Source organism: Penicillium arizonense (assembly GCF_001773325.1).
Source record: "Penicillium arizonense strain CBS 141311 chromosome Unknown PENARI_contig008, whole genome shotgun sequence".
In the NCBI taxonomy this organism is placed as follows: domain Eukaryota; kingdom Fungi; phylum Ascomycota; class Eurotiomycetes; order Eurotiales; family Aspergillaceae; genus Penicillium; species Penicillium arizonense.
The window spans coordinates 530,587-549,968 of NW_019173285.1; the positions used below are offsets into that span (position 1 = coordinate 530,587).

At 49.2% G+C, this 19,382-nt stretch overlaps 6 protein-coding genes across 6 annotated transcripts; 1 reads left to right on the top strand and 5 right to left on the bottom strand.

Moving 5' to 3' along the window:
* Window positions 1-1,609: 1,609 nt before the first annotated feature.
* On the bottom strand, window positions 1,610-2,871 carry PENARI_c008G08307 (uncharacterized protein; the record flags this gene model as incomplete). Its single annotated transcript, XM_022631542.1, has 4 exons — window positions 1,610-1,974; window positions 2,033-2,428; window positions 2,485-2,715; window positions 2,769-2,871. The coding sequence occupies 4 exons, from the start codon at window positions 2,869-2,871 to the stop codon at window positions 1,610-1,612; spliced, it is 1,095 nt and encodes a 364-aa protein (XP_022488654.1).
* A 1,584-nt stretch (window positions 2,872-4,455) lies between these two features.
* PENARI_c008G03776 (PA and RING finger domain protein) lies at window positions 4,456-7,187 on the top strand (the record flags this gene model as incomplete). Its single annotated transcript, XM_022631395.1, has 2 exons — window positions 4,456-6,794; window positions 6,845-7,187. The coding sequence occupies 2 exons, from the start codon at window positions 4,456-4,458 to the stop codon at window positions 7,185-7,187; spliced, it is 2,682 nt and encodes an 893-aa protein (XP_022488849.1).
* Window positions 7,188-7,810: 623 nt separating this feature from the next.
* PENARI_c008G10600 (leucine-rich repeat domain-containing protein) lies at window positions 7,811-10,840 on the bottom strand (the record flags this gene model as incomplete). Its single annotated transcript, XM_022631622.1, has 6 exons — window positions 7,811-7,817; window positions 7,869-8,034; window positions 8,123-8,184; window positions 8,307-8,518; window positions 9,417-10,176; window positions 10,236-10,840. 6 exons carry the CDS (start codon window positions 10,838-10,840, stop codon window positions 7,811-7,813), a joined length of 1,812 nt encoding a protein of 603 aa, XP_022488673.1.
* Window positions 10,841-11,720: 880 nt separating this feature from the next.
* PENARI_c008G03415 (uncharacterized protein) lies at window positions 11,721-12,047 on the bottom strand (the record flags this gene model as incomplete). The annotated part of the gene is made up of 1 exon (XM_022631382.1): window positions 11,721-12,047. The coding sequence occupies one exon, from the start codon at window positions 12,045-12,047 to the stop codon at window positions 11,721-11,723; it is 327 nt and encodes a 108-aa protein (XP_022488745.1).
* Window positions 12,048-14,508: 2,461 nt separating this feature from the next.
* PENARI_c008G07759 (ABC transporter ATP-binding protein) lies at window positions 14,509-16,944 on the bottom strand (the record flags this gene model as incomplete). Its single annotated transcript, XM_022631524.1, has 1 exon — window positions 14,509-16,944. The coding sequence occupies one exon, from the start codon at window positions 16,942-16,944 to the stop codon at window positions 14,509-14,511; it is 2,436 nt and encodes an 811-aa protein (XP_022488634.1).
* A 1,567-nt stretch (window positions 16,945-18,511) lies between these two features.
* Window positions 18,512-19,122, bottom strand: PENARI_c008G05673 (MGR2/ROMO1 family protein; the record flags this gene model as incomplete). The annotated part of the gene is made up of 5 exons (XM_022631464.1): window positions 18,512-18,626; window positions 18,701-18,791; window positions 18,841-18,870; window positions 18,922-18,948; window positions 19,056-19,122. The coding sequence occupies 5 exons, from the start codon at window positions 19,120-19,122 to the stop codon at window positions 18,512-18,514; spliced, it is 330 nt and encodes a 109-aa protein (XP_022488717.1).
* Window positions 19,123-19,382: the final 260 nt, after the last annotated feature.

Below are 19,382 nucleotides of genomic sequence, written 5' to 3' on the forward strand. Positions count from 1 at the left end.
TGCTACAAAGAAACTTAGGATTATTTTGCAAGCACTATGGAATATAAATTTGCAGATGCTCCCAGGCAAACCCGCCAGGACGGAACAAGTCGAGGCTCAGCACCAGCATCTGCCAGTGCTTCTTGTGTGTATACCGCCCTTGCATAAAGGGTAGAGGGAATGTGTGTATATCGCCCTTGGTAGATCTGCGTCGTGCAATCTGAGCCGATTTGAAACAGAATGAGCACTCTTGATTGGCGTCCGTATATCGTTATAGGGCACGTTATCTCACCAGCACAAATCAGCCAGGGACGGTATAGTCCTATATAACCTGCTCATAACAACCACTCAAAGATCGTTTCAAGCAAGCAACAATCGATATATACACCATATTCCAGGGAGAATATGATTAGATCGGTATAAAGTCGCCCTCGGGCTTTGTTCGTGTTTCGTTCCCTTAGATGTCATTTTTGAGGGCTCTGTGAAGGATTTTCCGACCTTTAGAGCTCCGCGAGCGAGCGCGTAAAAAGGAAGTTTGTTTCTTTGGATTTAATATCACAAGAGATGTTTGTTATGATTTTTTTAACTTTGATGATAGCAACAAACCATGCAACCTTCCAATTAGGATTGAGCTCAAACAAGCTCAGAGCTGTGTTCATCTTTTCTTCAATATGGATTAAGAGAAGCGATGATGCATATGGTAAACAATTGCCAGCATTTTCACGCCAGCACTCGGTCCGGGGAATAAACACCCGATCATCGCATGATGGATTGTCGAGTGTGATGTCAAGAACTTAGAGCGGTTTTGCATGCTTGATAATATACGCATGGGTAAATTGTTTGATAGACACGGCCACTAATCGGCTCGCAATCCTGTATCATACCTCTTCAGCGCTTCTAGTATCCATGATGTTACGTACCCGGATAGAGGTGCTGGCCTTACCTTTCCACGTACAGAATAGGTCTGGAAAGAAGAACGTACTCGCGATTTACTCGATTCCATGAAGACACAGAGTTCCAGATAGGCTTGATTGCACATCACCCTGGGGAAGATCGTCACTGGCGGACGCTTACCAATATTGCGGCATGAGAGCTCAGTGGTTGAACTTTGGGGAATGCTCATGAATACTTCTGGGGACTAAATGATCAAATATAATGAAAGGGGTTGAAGGGGTGGAGAGAGATGAGGAAGAAAGTCCAGGAGGTATTTGTGGGGACTTAAAGCGACAGAACGGTTCGTATTGTCGCCGTATTGTCGCGGCCAGGCTACCACCTATGCGGGGAAAACGAACTAGCTTATCATTATTTGTCTCCATTGTAAGGAAGACATGGTCTGGGCTCAGTGTTTGAGCCATTTGCGTATCCGAGGGCCTTAAAGTACCAGGAAGTGCATTGGAACTAAGGCACATCATATATAAGCTGCCACGGCAAGAGTTAAACGAGTCTGTCTCTTGCTATATTTTCTCTAGCATTACAAATCCATTGATAACGGTCGATCTAACCTTGGAAAATTTATGCAAAAAGCTGAATTATAAAGAAGAATGTTCATATCAAATTGTATCATACTCGTAAAGCTAAAAGTACAACGAGAAACTAATTAGTCGTGATGTCCGAAATACAGTGAGATAATCTAGTAGCCGCCGCGCTGGTTGGCCATAGTGTTCTGCTTGGATTCCTTGACACGGGGGTCAAGCTTGTTCAGAAAGTCAGAGTTATGAGGACCGGAGGTCCTCCTGGTACTTGAGCTGTGGTCGTTGTAGCTGCTGCCACCGGTAGCGTTGCCGCCAAACTGCTGACCAGAGCGAGTATCGTAGCCGGGCTCAGCGCGGGAGTCCATCTGCGAAGGCATGTTGTGGCTGGCATGGGAGCGAGTGTTGTAGCCTTCAGTGGAGCTACCGTAGTTGTCGCGGCCAGTGCTAGTCATAGGGTTGCTGGAGCCGTAGGTGTTGGAGTGTCCGGTGGAGCCAGTGTTTCCAGCGTGCTGTGCGCGGCCGTCTATTATGGGTAAACGTTAGCTTGGCCCTAAATGGTAATGAGGAACAATTTAGCTTACCTAGGTCACTGTCGACGCGAGGGTCCAACTTGTTGGCAATCTTGGAGTCATGAGGGCCAGCATTGATGGTGCTTGAGCCATATCCGCCCATGTTGCTCGATCCGTAGTTGTCAGATCCGGAGCCATAGTTTCCTCCAGTGGAACCGATGTCCATAGGGCCCTTGCGGGAGTCATGGTAGGTTCCTGAGCTGGTGTTGCCCATACCGGCGCCATAGTTGCCAGTGCCGGTAGTAGAGGACCCGTAGGGGTTAGAAGGGTTAATGCTAGAGTCCTGGGCGCCAGAGTTGTAGCCACCAATACCGCTGCCGCCCATGCCAGTGCCACTGCCAGTAGTGGCACCGTAGGCACCAGAACCTGTGGGGCCAGTAGTGGACGATCCATAGGTGTTGGAGGGTTCTGCCACGGTCAATTGCTTTGTCAATAGAAGGAAGGGGTTGGTTGATTGTACTCACCATTCATTCTGTCCATGCTGGAATCGTGGTGGGTACCCGAACTATAGCCGCCGGTAGCATTGCCGATGCCATAGTTGCCGGTTCCCATGTTGGAGCCGTGGTGGGCACCAGACTCATAGCCAGCACCAGTTCCAGAGCCATAGATGTCGGAGCCAGCACCGGCAGAGTTGTATTGGTTCGAACCGTGATCTTTAGTGGTATTATGAGAGGATCCGTAGGTATGGCGGGCATCTATGCATTGAATTGTTAGTACCATGTTCTGAGGTTGAGGTGGAATAACGAACCATCCACCCTTTGAGACGCCTTGGAGTCATGAGTGTTGTGCTTCTCGTTCTTGTCGTGATGGCCAGTCATGACATCCTTGACTTTGTGCATGAGGTTCGACATAGTGATAAATTGGTTATAAAAGAGGAGTTAATGCAGAGTGTTGAGAAACAGAAGGGTTAATAGATTATTCTTTAGATCAAATAGTTCCGGGTTGTTGGATCTTGGGATTCTTAAAGATACTTTGGCAATTGGGAATCACAGCCGACTTATATGCCTTTTGGGCCATGATTGATCTCGATCAGTTACTACAAGGTCGCTATTTGCGGAAATTTAGTGACGCCATAACGCGGGGGTCCACGAATACCAGCACCAGTGAAACGTGGATAACGACCCACGATTGTCTTCTTTCACTCTTCCATGACGTTCCAAACGGGTTAATCAACCATTATCAGATTCTTGGCTGAAAATGAGGAGTACAGTTAATGTCATCCGTCGTCATGTCCCGGATCTGCATGGGTTAGAACGCCACTGAACCAGGTCCTCAAGGTTTAAGTCCATACGACCGTGGAGGTAAGCTATGCAGCAACAGGCCGGGGAGCTTAGGTGTACGACCATGGTTTCATATTAAGTGGGTTCCACGGTTGCCAATTGCTCTGTCCATCCAGTTTTTGACAAGGAATAGCTAGAATTAGCTTTATGTTAAGTTGGTAGTTCCTCCTATATTGAGCTTCAAAGTATAAGTTTATAGCCGTCCAGTGAGCAGTAAAAAGAGTTTCTAGAATAATTACCAAAGAACGATCAAGGCGAATTAGATACGTCATGTCTAGCGGGGCTAATATCCCCTAAGCCCCACAGAGTAAGTGGAGCTAGCCTTATCGTTGATCGTCCAAAAATATCCTGTGCCTTGATGTAAGTAAGAAACCTCGTTGTGTACTGTAGATGTCTCCATACTCCATACATGCGCAGGTGTAGGCCATATGTGTTAGATAACTCACGGAAAAGGAGGTGGGTTACGCAGTTGCCTAGCCATGATGACATGACCAGCAGATCGTCCGCGAACCAGAACATTACTTCACTAGATCTTATAGATGTCTGCATTGCACTCTGTAGCAATACATGGACATGGACTCCTGCGTGCACACTAGCTTTACAGTTGTGTTGTTTGTTGTTCAGGGCTTATTTTTGTTTCACTGACGTAACTTTGTTTGCCACTTTGACTTAGCCTTCTTTGACCTAGTGTTTCACAGCTAGAGGTAGAGGCATGTAAAGTTTCAATATGTAGGACAGACATCCACAACATCCATATGTTGTTCCCACCAACATGAAGTTGAGGTTGAGGTTGAAAGTTTGTGTACATGGTCATGTGACTCCAACACATGACACGGTGAACATGCCGTCACAGACTCCATTTAGGTAATCGATCATCAGTTCCCGAGTCTCCTTCTCCACCTGACTTCAACTCTCTCCTTATCTCCTTGTCTCCTTTTTGGTGTGGTCACCTGCGGTTTCTTTCAAACAGCCGTGGTGCTGCTCATTGTGCTCGATGAGTGGCAGCCTGATCACTTGCCGCCAACCGTTGGATTGGTCATAAGAGATAACCCCAAACCTTAGAAGTACAGTGATACGGTCCCGCATATCACTCCCTCGATACACCCCAAGAGCAATTTCTGAGCTGCTCGTTGAGGACAGCCTCATCTACCAGCCATGCGACCGCCACGCTTGATTATCGTGCTCTTCTGCCTAATCTTCTTCCCGATCCTCCTCACCATCTTTTCCGCGCTCACTTCGCCTCGTGTGGCGACCCCCAATACGCTCGCTGGTCGGACGACTCGGTTACATTCTCTGTTTTCTTTCAATATACCATCCTCGCTTTTCCCTCCGTCGGCCATCATCAGTCTCACCGATGACAACTCGACCTTCTTCCTTGCTCGGCCAGCGGCATTTGGTCCGCTCCTGCCGGTAAAGGGCTTGAGTGGTCAGTTGTGGGTAGGAAGTGGCTTTGGAGAGGGCGGACTTGCCGGTGGCGTGGAAGGAGAACTGGGCTGCTCCGATATTCCCGGTTGGGGCGAGGGCGCCAACCAAAAGAAACAGGACAAAGCCTCCAAGGGCACGGATCAGAGTTCCGGCAAGCCCGGAGGTAGCACAGCGAATGATCAGTTGCCAAATCGCCCGCAGCGGTCGGTGTCGCAGGCCGACACCACACCGCAGAACGATAGAGATGATACCACTACCCCGCCGTCGAATGATGGCACCGACGACCACCTGCATCATCCACTACCCGAATCCGGGGCTTCAAACCCCGGTATGAGTCAGAAGTATGGAGATTATGTTCAAAACAAGCCACCCGCGCATGCCGATATCCAATCGCTACAGGAGACTGCCGAGATCCAGGGCAAAGTGGTCTTGTTGAGTCGAGGCGGCTGTGGATTCCTGGAAAAGGTCAAATGGGCGCAACGGCGAGGAGGAGTCGCTTTGATCGTTGGCGATGATACTCGAGGTGGCAACCTGGTCACCATGTATGCGCGGGGCGATACCTCAAATGTCACGATTCCAGCATTGTTCACCTCCTACACCACCGCCCATCTTCTATCTTCATTGATTCCTGGACATGCGGGAGGTACTGCTAGCCTGGGAGATGTGTTGAAATCATCTCAAGCGAATCAAGCAGGTCAGCTGGATGCCGACAAAGAGCAAGTGGCCACTTCAACGACGGCTTCGGTTACACCAACCCCTAGCGCCAGTGTCCATTCGACTGCCAAAGAGAGGCCTGCAGCACCATCTCATTCCAAAGGTGGTTTCTTCCGTGCACTTGGCTCGCTCCTGGGATTGTGCGATAAGAACGCCGGCTCAGGCCATTTGGAGGACAGCCGACGTCCGCCCAGCAGTGGCAACATTGACTGGATTAACCTAGGCTCGTGGGACGAGAAAGAAACCCCACTAACCCCACAAAGCGCATGGAAGAGGTCAACGGATCTTAATCGCCGCACTCGTGCCAAATTGGACAACAAATTGGAGAGTTCTAACAAGGCCGATATGTCACCTGAAAGCTTTGGCGATGATGACTTTGTCATTGGAGTTCAAGATTGGAGAGATCCCGATCTGATGCCTCTTAAGAGCGGCACGCCTTCGACAGCGAGCACCTCTACGACAGGCAAGGACACATCCAAGACTGCGAATGCAGAAAAAGACGCTGCTTCGTCATCCAACATTCTTCAGGGTGGTAGCATCACTCCCGGCAGCGGAGAATATCAAAGCATCGACAAATCCAGTATTTCTCATGACTCGGGCGTGAAGGCTTCTGGGAAACAATCTGTTGGAGCCAATGCAGAAATTGGATCTTCTGGTTCATCGACCAAGGGCTGGTTCTCCAATCACTTCAGCTGGGGAGATGAGTCCAAAAAAGAGACATTGCCCTCGTCATCGCCTTCGCTTCAGAAAGGCACAGTAGCCAACCAGAAAGTTCAACCCGGCCCTCAATCGTCAAGTCGCCCTAGCGCAGAGTTTTCTGAGCATGAAGGTCTCTGGGTCACATTGACTCCCACGAGCATGTCCACCAGCCCCTTCTTCGATACGCTATTGGTACTTGTCGTTAGTCCGCTGCTTACACTAACCGTGGTGTACGCGCTATTGCTTCTTCGGTCTCGGATCCGACGCCGTCGATGGCGTGCGCCAAAGTCGGTCATTGAACGACTTCCTGTCCGGACTTATCACACAATCACCACAACTTCTTCGTCATCATCCAGTTCACCGCGTCCCTCTAGCCCTGGTGCTCTCTCGCCAACCTCTCCACTTCTTGGCAACGAAATCCAGCCGAGCGCATCTCGACCAAACAGATCCCGTTCGCAAACAGTGTCGGGAACTATGCTAGACTCGTCGGTGCTACCCAGGGAAGAGAAGTGCAGCCTACAAACCGGCTCCACGTTGTGGCGACGCAAGTACACCGGAAGGCAGGTTGAGTGTGTTGTCTGTCTTGAGGAATATATCGATGGCCAGAGCCGGGTCATGAGCTTGCCGTGTGGCCATGAATTCCATGTGGAGTGCATGTAAGTTATAGTGGTATATCAACTACGAGCAATGCTAACCCTTTCACCAGCACGCCCTGGTTGACTACCCGTCGACGAACTTGCCCGATCTGTAAAGGCGACGTTGTGCGTTCAATGGCTCACTGTCAGACTCCTGACTCTCAGAGCTCCCATGAACAATCCAATGATTTCCATTCCTCCGAGTCCATTCCCCGGGCTGGCGCGTCCTCCGCTCCGGTATTAATCGAAGGCGTCACAGATGATGCTTCTGATACCGAGCAAACTGCAGGTCTACTTGGTGATCATGCAAGCTCTGCGCCACAGTCAAGTTGGAGAAACCTAGCAACCCTTAGTTTCTCGGCCCTGAGTGGTGATACGATTTGGCACCAGGCTCGTGCGGACCGTAACCGCTAACCTCTCTATATTGGTCCACTCTTTTCCTTTCATCATTCCCCGTCACAGCGTGTGTGAAATTTGCTCCCTTTGTATTGAAGCATGCTTATTAGCGATCTTTCTGGTTTTCCTTTTCATGACTTGATTCTGCCCTGGCGTTGAGTGAGAACATCCCGGTGTGCTAGGCGATTGCAAAGTGTGCAGGCGTGGTTGACGCGGCTGGGATACACCGCGGGTCAATCGTTTAAATCTTTACTTCGTGAGAATATGCAAATGTATTCCATTGCTTTGGAGACTTGGCTACCCTTTACCAATTATGCTAAGCCATGTTCTTGGTCGTATACATCCTCGAGTAGCTCAAAACTACATTTCACTATTCACCTAAATGAAAACACCACCTATCGGAAAACTTGGCGAACGATCTCGTCTTTCTTGAGTTTTCACGACAACTTGGTCTAAACTACATAAAACAAAGCCTCTATTTCAGTCTCACTTCTGATCAATATACACATTTCGAGCAACGTTCCCAAAAGCCTCAAGCGTACGGCTAAACTGATCCTGCACCATCTTAGCATGAGGAATCATCTCCCGACCCAAAAGGAAAATCCGCTCCTCCTCATTTCTAGCACTAACACCCTCACCCATCACAATCTCATAATAGCCTTAGCGCCTTATCCTTGTCTCCATCCGTAGCAAACGCACCTCTGCAGGTATCCAATAACCTGAGAAGCAGCCGAAGCCTCGTAGTCTCCAGGCAAAGCCCCAGTAGCCAAAACACCAGCATTCCCAATTCCAGTATTGAAAGTACTGAACCAAGCCGTCAAGACAGGGATGTTGAACGGAGCCATAGTGAGAACTTTGGATAACCCTATATAGCATAGACACCAGTCAATAAACACAAAACACCAAAGTATAAATCGATAAACAATGAACCAGAAACCAGAAAGAGAACATACCATCCCCAGCAGCCTTAGCAGCAGCATAAGCCCCTAATCCCTCTCCACCGTCCAACCCAGCCCTAGAACTAATATTAAGTACAACACCAAACCTCCTCTCCCGCATACCCGGCACGAAAGAACCCGGCACGAAAGCCTTAACAAAGCCGATACGGTCTAAAAAAACGTCTCCACCTGATCGCACATCTCATCATCTGAGGTCTGCTCTAGAACCCCAACCATGCAGAAGCCGGCATTGTTCACCAGCACGTCGATTGTGATTCCGGACGCGGTGAGCTTGGCTAGGAGTGCCGCTGGCGCGGATGGGTCGTTCATATCTAGGGCGTGCCATTCGCCGCCATTGGAGGTGATTTCGGATACTAGCTCTGGTGTGCGGGATGGATTACGGGATGGTTTCTATTACTTTTTGGTTAACGGATTGGATGGCTCGGGCGACGAGAGGCCTAGGCCTGAGGATGTGCTGTTTTTAGCGAGGTTAGGGTCGGTTTAGTTTGGTGAAGGTTGGCATTTTGGTCGTGGTGGGTTGATTTGTGGTTTGGGACTTGGTTTGTTGGTTTCCTTGGTGTTTGATGTTTGGGGGAACCTTGGGATAGATGAATCTCTTTATATACCTTTAGGTTAGATATTGCATTAATTAGCTTAGTCTACTCTCCTGGCTTTCTGTCTAGGGAGCTTAATTATACTTGGATGTGATCTGTGCATCTGCGGTATGTAGTTAGGGCACCGTAGGTCTAGTGATTGTTCAGCACATGATGTGAATTTCTTAGCAAAATTTACACATTTCTCAGCAAAGCATAGAGTTGGTCAGCATAGCACACCACTCGAGGGCTACTGCAAGGCTCACGGCAGGACAGGCTGCGCAAACAGAATAGGCGAGCCTCATTAAAGTCAATTGATACCAGAATTGATACCAAATCAAGTTCAAAAACAATTACAAAGACCAACCAACGTATTTGTCATAATTTCTACAAGGACACATCACAAATAGTATGTCCAATAACCAAAATACAATGAATCCCAGCACCGAAGATCAACATGCAATCTATGTACACCAAATTTACAATAAACCCGAAAACAAGGCCCACATAAGGAGGTATATGCAATCAATCAAAAAAAAGTTCCACATTCATTGTGATCCGGGAACACAGGACAAACTACACCCAAGCCGACGGAATGGCAAAGGCCGAAGTTTCTCACCAGAATGACGGGGCATTTTCATACCGTTCTCGCACGGTGTAATATCCCACCATTCCAGCCATTCTGTGCGGGGAATCACGAACTCACGATCGCATACAGAGCAGGGCTGTCCGCCTGCTGCGCGCACTTCTCTTGCTTGGCGGAGGAGAGGCACGAGAAGGGCCGGGTACTCGGCTAGTTCTTCGTCTGTGGCTTGCTCGAGGTAGGGGAGCTTGCTCACGGTGCGGAGAGAGAGTTCGCGGAGAGATGGGGCGGCATTGATGGAGGGGTTGGTGAGTGCACTCTCTCTGACTGGGTTGCCTTCCATGTTTAGGAAGGTTGTTGGGCCTGTGGCGACGTGGATTGAGTCCCAGAAGGGCTCGCGGATGTCTGAAGATTCGTCGTGGTTGAATTGGAGTTGGCTAGATATAAATTCTTCGTCGGGCTCTTCTGTCTGCTTTTTATTGGCGTTGTGGTGCCATTCGGCTATCTGGGCTTCCTCGATTGGGAGGAATGAGTTTGGTCGTACAGTCAGGTGCTTCAGTTCGCCATTTTGCATGAGCTTTATAAGTTCCCATGGGAGACAGGTCAGTCGGTTGACTGAGAGATTAAGCACTTGCAAGGCTGTCAGTCGGCGAATAGTAGATGGAAGTTCGGTCAGCTTGTTGTTCCGCAAGCTAAGGACCTTGAGATTGCTGAGTTCGAATAGGTCGTTGTGCAAGGTTGAGAGGGAGTTGTTTGGAAGGAAGATTCGAAGAAATGGCTGCAAAGACGTAAAGACATTCTCAGAGACAGGGGCTTCCTTGACTGAGGGAAGTTTCGTTAGATGCTGCAGAGGTCGCAATAGACCAGAGGGTATGGCTTTCAGATGAAAGTCGCTAAAGGGAAGAATCGATTAGACCATTGCATCAAGCATATATCAGACCAAAGAGCTTACCCAAGATCAATGCTCTCCTGTCCTTTATCCAGGCAATCATTAACAACCTCCCTCGCAACTCGCTGCTCCTTCGACTCCTCAGGTCCCTTAACCACACCTTTCATCTGCGCAGAAGCATTCTCGGTCCCGATAAGCAGAGGAGTCGAGTTTCCTGACTTCCTCGGATCAAGCACCGACTTGCGCAAATCCTCTCCCCACGCTGAGCCATCCTCCGAAGGCAAAAGCGACTCCGCAACAGACTCATCACTCCCCATCCAGACACCACTATCGACATTTCTCTTATCCTTAAATTCCCCACGCTTGCGCTTCGGATCGATCACCTGTTCCCCCCACCAAGTCCCACGATACCGCCGTTTCCGGCCCGCGCCAGACACAGGCGCATGATAGTTCTCCAAGCCAGACGCGGGGATGTCGTCGCTGGAAAAGAGCGCGGGGTCACTAGATGGCTGGCTGGAGCGATCGTCAAAGCGGGATAGGCGCTGCGATTTGTGGAAGGAGGCGATCGCAGGGGTTGGGCCTGTGCCTGGTGCTGAGGGGTTGACCGCGTGCGCGGGTGAGCGGTGCCGGATTCGCCGCGGCGGAGGGAGGGGGATCTCGCCGTCCATTGCGATGGTGCGCTGGGTTCAGACGAGTATTTGCTGTGGGGCCGCCTGGTTCATCAGGTTCGGTCTGAAGTCTGAAGGGTGGTTTTCGTCTGGTGCTAGTTGAGGTGCGACGCGTGGTGGAGACCGCGATAGGGACGGGCGTCAACAAACGCGCTAATTGCGCGAATGGGAGATAAAATGGGATCAATTGGGGGTCTCTCTACAGTAAATTGTACCTTTTATTGTAATTGGAAAGGGGAAAAAGAGAGAAGAGGTGAGAACTCGAGATTGGAATGCCAGAGATAAGATCAGATCAGACGCGTGGGTGCACGGCCATCAGCCGACCCCGGAGGCCACGGCTTGGAATGATCGGCACTCCAGAGTTGTACATGTAGTTGTATAGTTAACGTTATATAGTTATTTATATAGGGTATCAAGAAACAAAGGTGTCAATTGTTCTGTAGATGACTATGAGATCCTCTCCGTTCCAAATCCAACACAACACGCCATTGGTAAGAGCCAGATCTAACAGTCATCCGCCAAACGAATATGGACAGGAGAATCGAAAAAAGTGGTTGTTGAGAAGGTTAAATAACAGCGTCAACTCGTATCGTTCCACGAAATCATGGGGGGAAAAAGAACAGGGGTATTTGAGAAGCGTAAAACCGTTTCCTCTCCAAAATAGGTTCTCCAGCTAACCGAGAGGAATAGAAAGTCCAAAAAAAGTAAAAAAGAAGTAAAAAGCGTATAAATCCCGGCTCTGCTGAAGATGAACGGCTCGCGAGAAGAGACAAGGCGGCATTCATGCTGTATAAAGAAAGGTCGAGGAGGACATTGGACCCGATATAGCTGAGCGCAGCTTGCATGAATGCGCAATGCGCCTCGTCACAATGCACACCAATTACAGGGCCTGGCCCATGATGAGAGCGAAAGATCCCGCGATAAGGGCAGCTGGCACGCCAGCGCCCAGGTTCATAGCAGCGCCAGTCGAGCTGGCGGCTGCGACAGCCGAGGTGGTGGAAGAAGCGTGAGACAGAGGGGTCGAGGTGGCCGTAGCCGACACGGTAACCATGCTGGAGCTCGGGGTGGGAGTGGGAGTCACCGAGTTGACCCGGATCAGAGTCTTGGTGATGGTGGTCGTCGCAGTCGATGTGACGTCGTCCTCTGCGAGAGCCAGCGGGGCAGCTGCCAGGCAGAGGAGGGAGGTGATGACAGTGGTGAACTTCATTGTGGCAAGTTATGCGCAACAGTAATCAATTGATGTATGAGTAATTGAGATGAATTGGAACAAGGTGAGAGGTCCGATGTTAGGCGTGAAGTATGGAAGATTTGGTATGCGCAGTGTGAGGCTTCACAATGAGACAATGGCTGTTTGGGGCTTGTTTTAGAATGTGCGCAAACGAGCGTCAAGGAATGTATGGTAAGGAGCGTGGGGAGAGCGCTGCTCAAGATAAAACGAGTAACTGGTAAACGAGTGTATAGAGAAATCTCTTAAAGTGCCTGCAGGAGAAAAGGGAAAAATCGGACAGGGCCCGGAATGCCCTAAATAATAAGCCAGGTCCGAACCTGGGGAAAGAGCCATTCGTCCACTAGAGAGCCCTGTGGCTTATTTTTCTTCCTTTGTTTTAATGATTATTGATTTTTCAGGTGAAGCTAAGATGTTTGATTGGGCGTTGAGACACGCGGACTATGGGACTACCCAAATTGGGCTCCATCGTATCCGAACTATGGCCTTTGGAGCCCTAACAAGTCACCTAAACAAGGCGCTAACTCAGGAACACGAAGGGTCTTCCCGCACAGACGCCAGGGGCGACTTGCATATTACCAAACTATTACCGACACATACGTGTACACTGTACAGAGAATAATTGTGTTGTTTGTTGTCCGGGTCCATAGGCCAATTCCGGGCGACCACGCCCAGGAAGAGGCCGAAAGTCGCCTTCATGTGGCCCCAAATGAGGCGCATACAATACGAGATTCTTCGCCTCCCTCGGTATCCGATAGGTGTATAGACCCTTGTCAATCATACTCTGTATACCTACAGTACAGGCCCATTTAGTGGCCGGATCCGATCGGTACTCGGTTCTGTTTCCAGAAGCGCTGTGCTCAACAGAAATGAAGATTCTCGTCACACTTTCGCGGCCAGTCCGGAAGTTGCGTAGTTTCCGAACCCCTAGCGTCATGCGCAGGAACATACAAAAGATCTTCGGCTTATTTGTGATAAACATAATAAACACAATAAACACCGCAGTTCATCTGTGTCGTAATTAACGTTAAGAATTACCTCATAGGATCTAGACAAAGTACAGAGTACTGTAGTTGCGATACCCCGAATCTACCATTTAACCGACATCCGGTTTTTACTGTATTGCCCCCCTCGAACAGACTTTTCTGATGGGGCTCTATGATTCTCCCGGTACCTGAAAAGAACCGTGGAACTCTGCTCCACCCGATCGTCGCTCTGGTCTACCGCTTTGGTGTATTTTGATGGCGATGAAAAGAGTCTGGGGCGTTCGAGAACGTGATCCATTTCTTTTCATTCATACTGTGTGAATCGCTCACCGCCTCCTTGCAGAATAGAAGTTCGTCATAACATCGACTGTATGGGCAGCCATGCATTAAGAATGACCACGGTGTACACATGTACATGCGCACGTAGCAGTCCACGCCTTGGTTGAGCGTTGAGAGTTGGGCTGTGGGGGTGGCTTTAGAAAATTTCGACTCCCAAAGCCCTAAGAGACCCGCTTGAGTCATACCCTCATGCCCTCTAGGGCTCACACCCTCGATAGCCGTTCGTCTAATTTGACAAGCGGATGCATCTTGTAGATCCAATTAAACTCATCTTGATGTTGTGATGAACCAGAAACCAAGGGGTTATAAAGGGGGAAATGAACGCAAAGCTAGAGAAAGGGGCTCGGGAATCCGAGGTACAGCCTTGAGCGTTCGTCCTTTTTTGGTTTAGTGCTCACTTGCTTAGGTTCTCTCAGACTAAATAGATTGCTGTGCGGAGTAGATCGTTGATCATGGTTGCTTGGAACCCGGGTAACTGACCCTCAACTCGGGCACACTATACGATTCCCGGAACCTCCTCCACACGCAGTTGGGATCTTCTCTTCTCTTTCCTCAACAAATTCTACGTATTAATCTCGCTGTCTCCCCCTTCCGTTGTTAGATAGATTCTAGCTTTCTTGTAATTTGACCAAAAGGGTCTCTGCCTCGCTTTGTTAGCCTGTGGACAACATGTCCTGTGTTAATTTTAAATTGCCTTCGGTTGTAGACATGGTTTGGCAACAGATTATTTGGATGTCCTGTGATATTCTTTCCGTCAGAGACTAAAGCTAAAGTAGTCGGTTCATTGAGGATATATCTCAAAAGACTGCGCATATATATATTTTAAAATGATGTGCCGTTTCACATCATCCGAAGTTTATATGTCGATCCCCACCAACATCTTGGATATATACCGATTCAACTGCGATGACAAAATTTCTTACAAGATGACCTTGTAGATGATTCATTTTAAACACAAGTTGCTTGCTCCTAAGAAACAGTTGTAGACCATGTGGTCCCCTTTCCTCCCTATAAATTCCATCTGAAGAACATGTCATTATCATTTTGAATAATATTAACTTAGGCAATTAGTGTAGATCCTCCTTCAATCTGTACCCTCAATTTCTCCTTTTTTCCCCCTATAACGCTTTTTTAATTTTATCACCACCAAACTGATTCTCCCAAAGAGTTTGATATCTGCCACCCTTCCTCACCAACTCCTGGTGTGATCCGCTTTCTACAACCCGTCCTTCATGCAGAACAAGGATCCTATCCGCGCCGACAATTGTCGAAAGCCGATGCGCAATAACAAAGGTAGTTCGTCTAGCTCTCAATCGGTCAAGAGCAATCTGAATCTCAGACTCCGTCTCCGAATCCACAGCACTTGTAGCCTCATCTAAGAGAAGAACAGGCGACTTCTTCAAGAAGACCCGAGCAATGGCTATCCGCTGCAATTCCCCACCAGAGAGCTTAACACCATTTTCTCCAACCGTAGTGTCGTACCCGTCTACAAAAGTCAAGATCTTCTCGTGGATAGCCGCAGCGCGACATGCTTCGTGGATCTCCTCATCTGTAGCCGAGGGCCGAGCGTAACGCAGGTTCTCAAGGATGGACGCGTTGAACAAGACTGGGTCTTGTGGGACGACGCCGATAGTTTCGCGTAATGAGCTGAGGGTTATGTCTCGAATATCTTGGCCGTCGATTTCGATCCGACCAGAGGTTACGTCGTAGAGTCGGAGGAGGAGTCTGAGGATTGTCGTCTTTCCGGAGCCTGTCCTTCCAACTAGTGCAACTGTTGTCCCTGGCTCGACGGTGATGTCCACGTCTTTGAGGGTTGATAGTCGGGCATCGTAGGCAAAGTTGACATTATCGAAAACGACACGGCCGTCTCCAGACTTGAGTATCGTGGCACCTTCCTTCTCAGTGATACTTGGCTTAGAATTAAAGAGGTACAGTAGACGTTCGGCATCTACTAGATCTGAAACGAGCCAGCGATACTGTGCTGAGAGATAGGCCAGCGGAGAGATAAGTGACGACCAATACTGGATAAAGAACACAAAATCACCCGTTGAGGCTCGACCCACGGAGATTTCGTGTACTATGAGCGAGGAGAGTCCAACAAACGAAAGTGGCCTGAGCAGGTCTAGCAGCGCCTTTCCGATTGCCCGTCGTTGACCAAAACTGGCACTTGCTTTTAAGCATAAATCAACTGCTTCACCAAAGCGAGACCTCTCATAAGAGAACTGGTTGAAGTAGGTGACAGTCTGCCAGCCTTGCACAGCTTGATGCATGATGCGAGTTTCATTTCGCTGCGTCTGTGTTAAGTCACGTCGATGCTCTAGATTCCAGTTGGAAGTAAAGACTTCTGCCGAAACATAAGTGATAGAGGCAATCACCACCAAAAGGGAAGCATAGATGTTAAACTTTAGGTAGAAGACAAAGCATCCAATAAACAAGTCTGCCACTGCCGGGGCGATGTCGAGGATAGCCATTTCCAGGATATTGTTCAACGCTCCCCCCTGATCGATCGACTTCATAACCTCTGCTGAGTCGTTCTCGATATGGAAATCCATCGACAGATTCATGACATGGCTAAAAGCCGCATTGGTAATTTGCCGGTAAGAAAACTGTCTGATCGGGATTTTCACGAGTGCTTCAATCAGCCCTAGTCCAGCTCCGCCACTAACAACCTGTAACAAGGCCCATTTTCCCAAAGAGGTATATGGCGTTTTGTGGGCGAAGATGCTATCGGTAACATCGGCTAATTGCTGGGGGATCAGAATGTTTAGAACTCGATGGCACGCTATACAGACAACACTGGTGGCAACGCAGAGCTGCACTTTGCGATTATTTCTGGGCACCAGATAAGGCAGAAAAATGCTAAAGTCCTTTAGGTAATTCCACCAGCCACCAAGCGAATGTAGTCGTTCTTTGCGGAGCCTTTTGACCCGTGCAGCTCTTGTATTTTCGTTCTTGTCCGAATCGCTCTCGCTGTCAGACAGAGCACTGCTATCGTCTAGATCGGGACTATTGGCTGCGCCGTAGGATGATCGGTTGCCATTTAGAAAGGGCCGCGACTCGTCCAAGACCTTTTTCTTTCTCTGTCTGATTTCCAATAGAATAGTGATCGCCACCAAGACAAGCAGTAAAAGCCGAATGACTGAAGTGGCAATCTGCGCGATTGGTTCCCACTGCCTCGGTTTGTGGGACAATGAGAGTGCAAGGAGTGGAATCTCGAAACCAGCGGTGACGACTGACGCTCCGGCCAACTCATACTTGGAAGGATTATGTTGCCGCACCCACACTGCAGACCACACGGCGGCCTGGGAGGTCATATGCACGAGAAATGATTGGGATCGGTCAAGGTCATTGACGGTAATGCTTAGAACTGTCTGGCCGATGTATGTGAACACAATCAAAGCCGTTAGGGAGGCTCGAAGCTGTGTTCTGCGCTTGGGGCGACCTTTTCTCCTTCTTTTAGCTGGACTGCCGCTGAGGAAACAGACCACGATGTATAGAGCGGCTACCAAAGCGCAGCTGTAATGCAGAGCCTGTGATATCAGCTGCGTAGCCATGATGAACGGGAGATGGAGTGGGAGAGGTGAGACTCCTACTCTGCAGGGCGTTGCTACTTATATTTCAAATTTGAGCCGCAATATTTATACCTGCCATCTAACCCCAAAGCAAACACTTGGTTCTGCCTAAGCGTCAGACTGCTTATTGGACCTCCACGGAACAGGGTTACTGTGGCATATGCAAAGGGGGCTGGGGGTCGTAGGGGCGTCGGGCTGTGACCTAGGCTGACCCTGCGAGAGAAACCTTGGTTATTGGGCAGTTTTCAGATCAGACTAAATGCCAGCCTATTCCAGCCGCTACACTGTATACTGTAAGGGGCTTTGATTGGTCTTGGACTAATTCCACATGCTATGAACGTCCTACGTACCTGGCTGACTGTGACCGGTGACTCAAAGGGACATAAATATTTGTTTTATTGATATCTACATAGTCTACAAGACATTCCTATCTTCTGTGTCATTTCTGGCAACTTGCGACAATATCCAATCGTCCTTGTTGCCGCTGTCATTATTCGAAACTCAATACTGTACTTCCGAACTAGAAAGAGGTACTTTTGACCGTGCATATATATCAAGATGAGGGTTCCAGCGACCTGGATGACCCTACCAGCATCCTAATTGCCGACTTTTAAATCTCCAGAAAGCAGCTGGAATAAAAATCCAATAACCATCCCAAGGCGGCAGTTCGTGAACCGGACAAACGGGTGCAAGCAGAAGTCACTTGAACTAGTTATGTGGCTAGCTGTGAATTCATAGAAATGACAACGCCCGGCATGCCAACTTGACACCCCGGATTCGACGCATGATTGAATGTATCCGAAGCGCTAGCACGTCTGGGATAAAGACTCGCAATCTATGGATGTGAACTGTCAACAAGTCAAAGGGCCAAAAGCCACGAGACAGATTTGGTTCCCTGAACTTGATTGGAATTGACCTCAGGTTTACATTGAGGGGCCCCGACTCTGATCGAGCCAGGCCTGAAACAAAATGGACCTTTGCCAACTCAACATACCATTCGGAAGGCTGCCTTGTATTAGAAAGCCAGCCTTCCTAATGGTTGTAATGGCCACGCAAGCAACTTCCACATCGTGATGCCAAGAAGGCACCGGCTCGCATCTATTGAAATCATTCCGGAGATTGATCGATCACTGGTCGCAGGGACCGGGACTTGCAGCCTCGGGCCTCGTATGCCGGTTCCCCCTGAAACTGCATGCATCGCCCCGTAAAAAGAACTACAAGCAATGAGCCCTCTTTGCATATGTGGAACTGAATCGAATCGCAGTAAAGGATGCATTCTCACATTATCGCTTACAATGATTGGCGCATTTAAGGAATTGTTGAACGCCAGCATGTCCTGGGTACCGCTAGTTATATACATTGCGTGCTGAAGTAGCAAGTATCCCTGGAACCTGAAGGTGGCAACAACCGTTGTGGTTCCCTGTCTCCTGAAACCGCCCGAAAAAAAGTCTCTCAACCAGAGATTATATCGTACAAGGGACGTCGCCAGAGGAGTGGTCATATCGCATATTTCCCGGGTGTTGTTCTAAGACCGCGAGAAATGTTGTATTTATTGGCGCAGGGGGCTCTGTCGGGGGAGCATCATCGGGGGTCCGCGGGCACGAAGCCAGGCATCGTTCACAGGTCCCTCGGAGCGGATGACACTACCAATAGACATGAAGAGTCTGTATGGGAAAGCTTCGGTTAGCCTGTGGTTCTCAAGCCATTCAAACCAGCCCTGAAGGTGAAGGAAGCATACCCAAAAGTCGCACCCGAGCCCAGCATATACTTGCCCAGTGTCCGCATGACACCATTGGGGCCAGCGCCGTACTGGAAGATTGTCACGGTTCCTATAGCTAGTCAGCATTATGGTCGAGGTAGAGGAGTGGCATGACAAACCAATAATAAAGCCCATGATACCACCGACGGCTAGAGTACTATATTAGTTAGAGCTCGAGACGAGGTGATGCGACCACATACTGGAACCCATCATGCAACCCATTTTCACTAGAGTGTTGTCAGCCTATATGTTCCCAATAGTTGAGTTGGCCAATGCAAGAAGGAACACTTCCAGCGCATTGCAATGTATAGCGAGTGGGTTGTAGATGACATACTCTTGTCGAAAGTCGACGGCGCACCCCCTGGGCCGGCCTGGGCGGGAGGACCAGCAACAACAGGCATTATTGGAATTGCTAAATAGAGTTGCAAGGTCAAAAAAGGCAGCAGCTCAGAGCTGAACGAGAAATCCCGAGGTTGAATAGTCGGAGAACGAGCTTCGTTTTCCTCCACAGCTTCATTCTCCACATCATCACGTGACGGACAACGGGCGCACACGTGCCTATACATCACGTGACCCGGGGGCGTCAAGGGAGTAGACCAAGTGAGCAACTCGCACTTGCCGAGATCCTCGATGGCAACTCTCCACGATCTCTGACATCTTT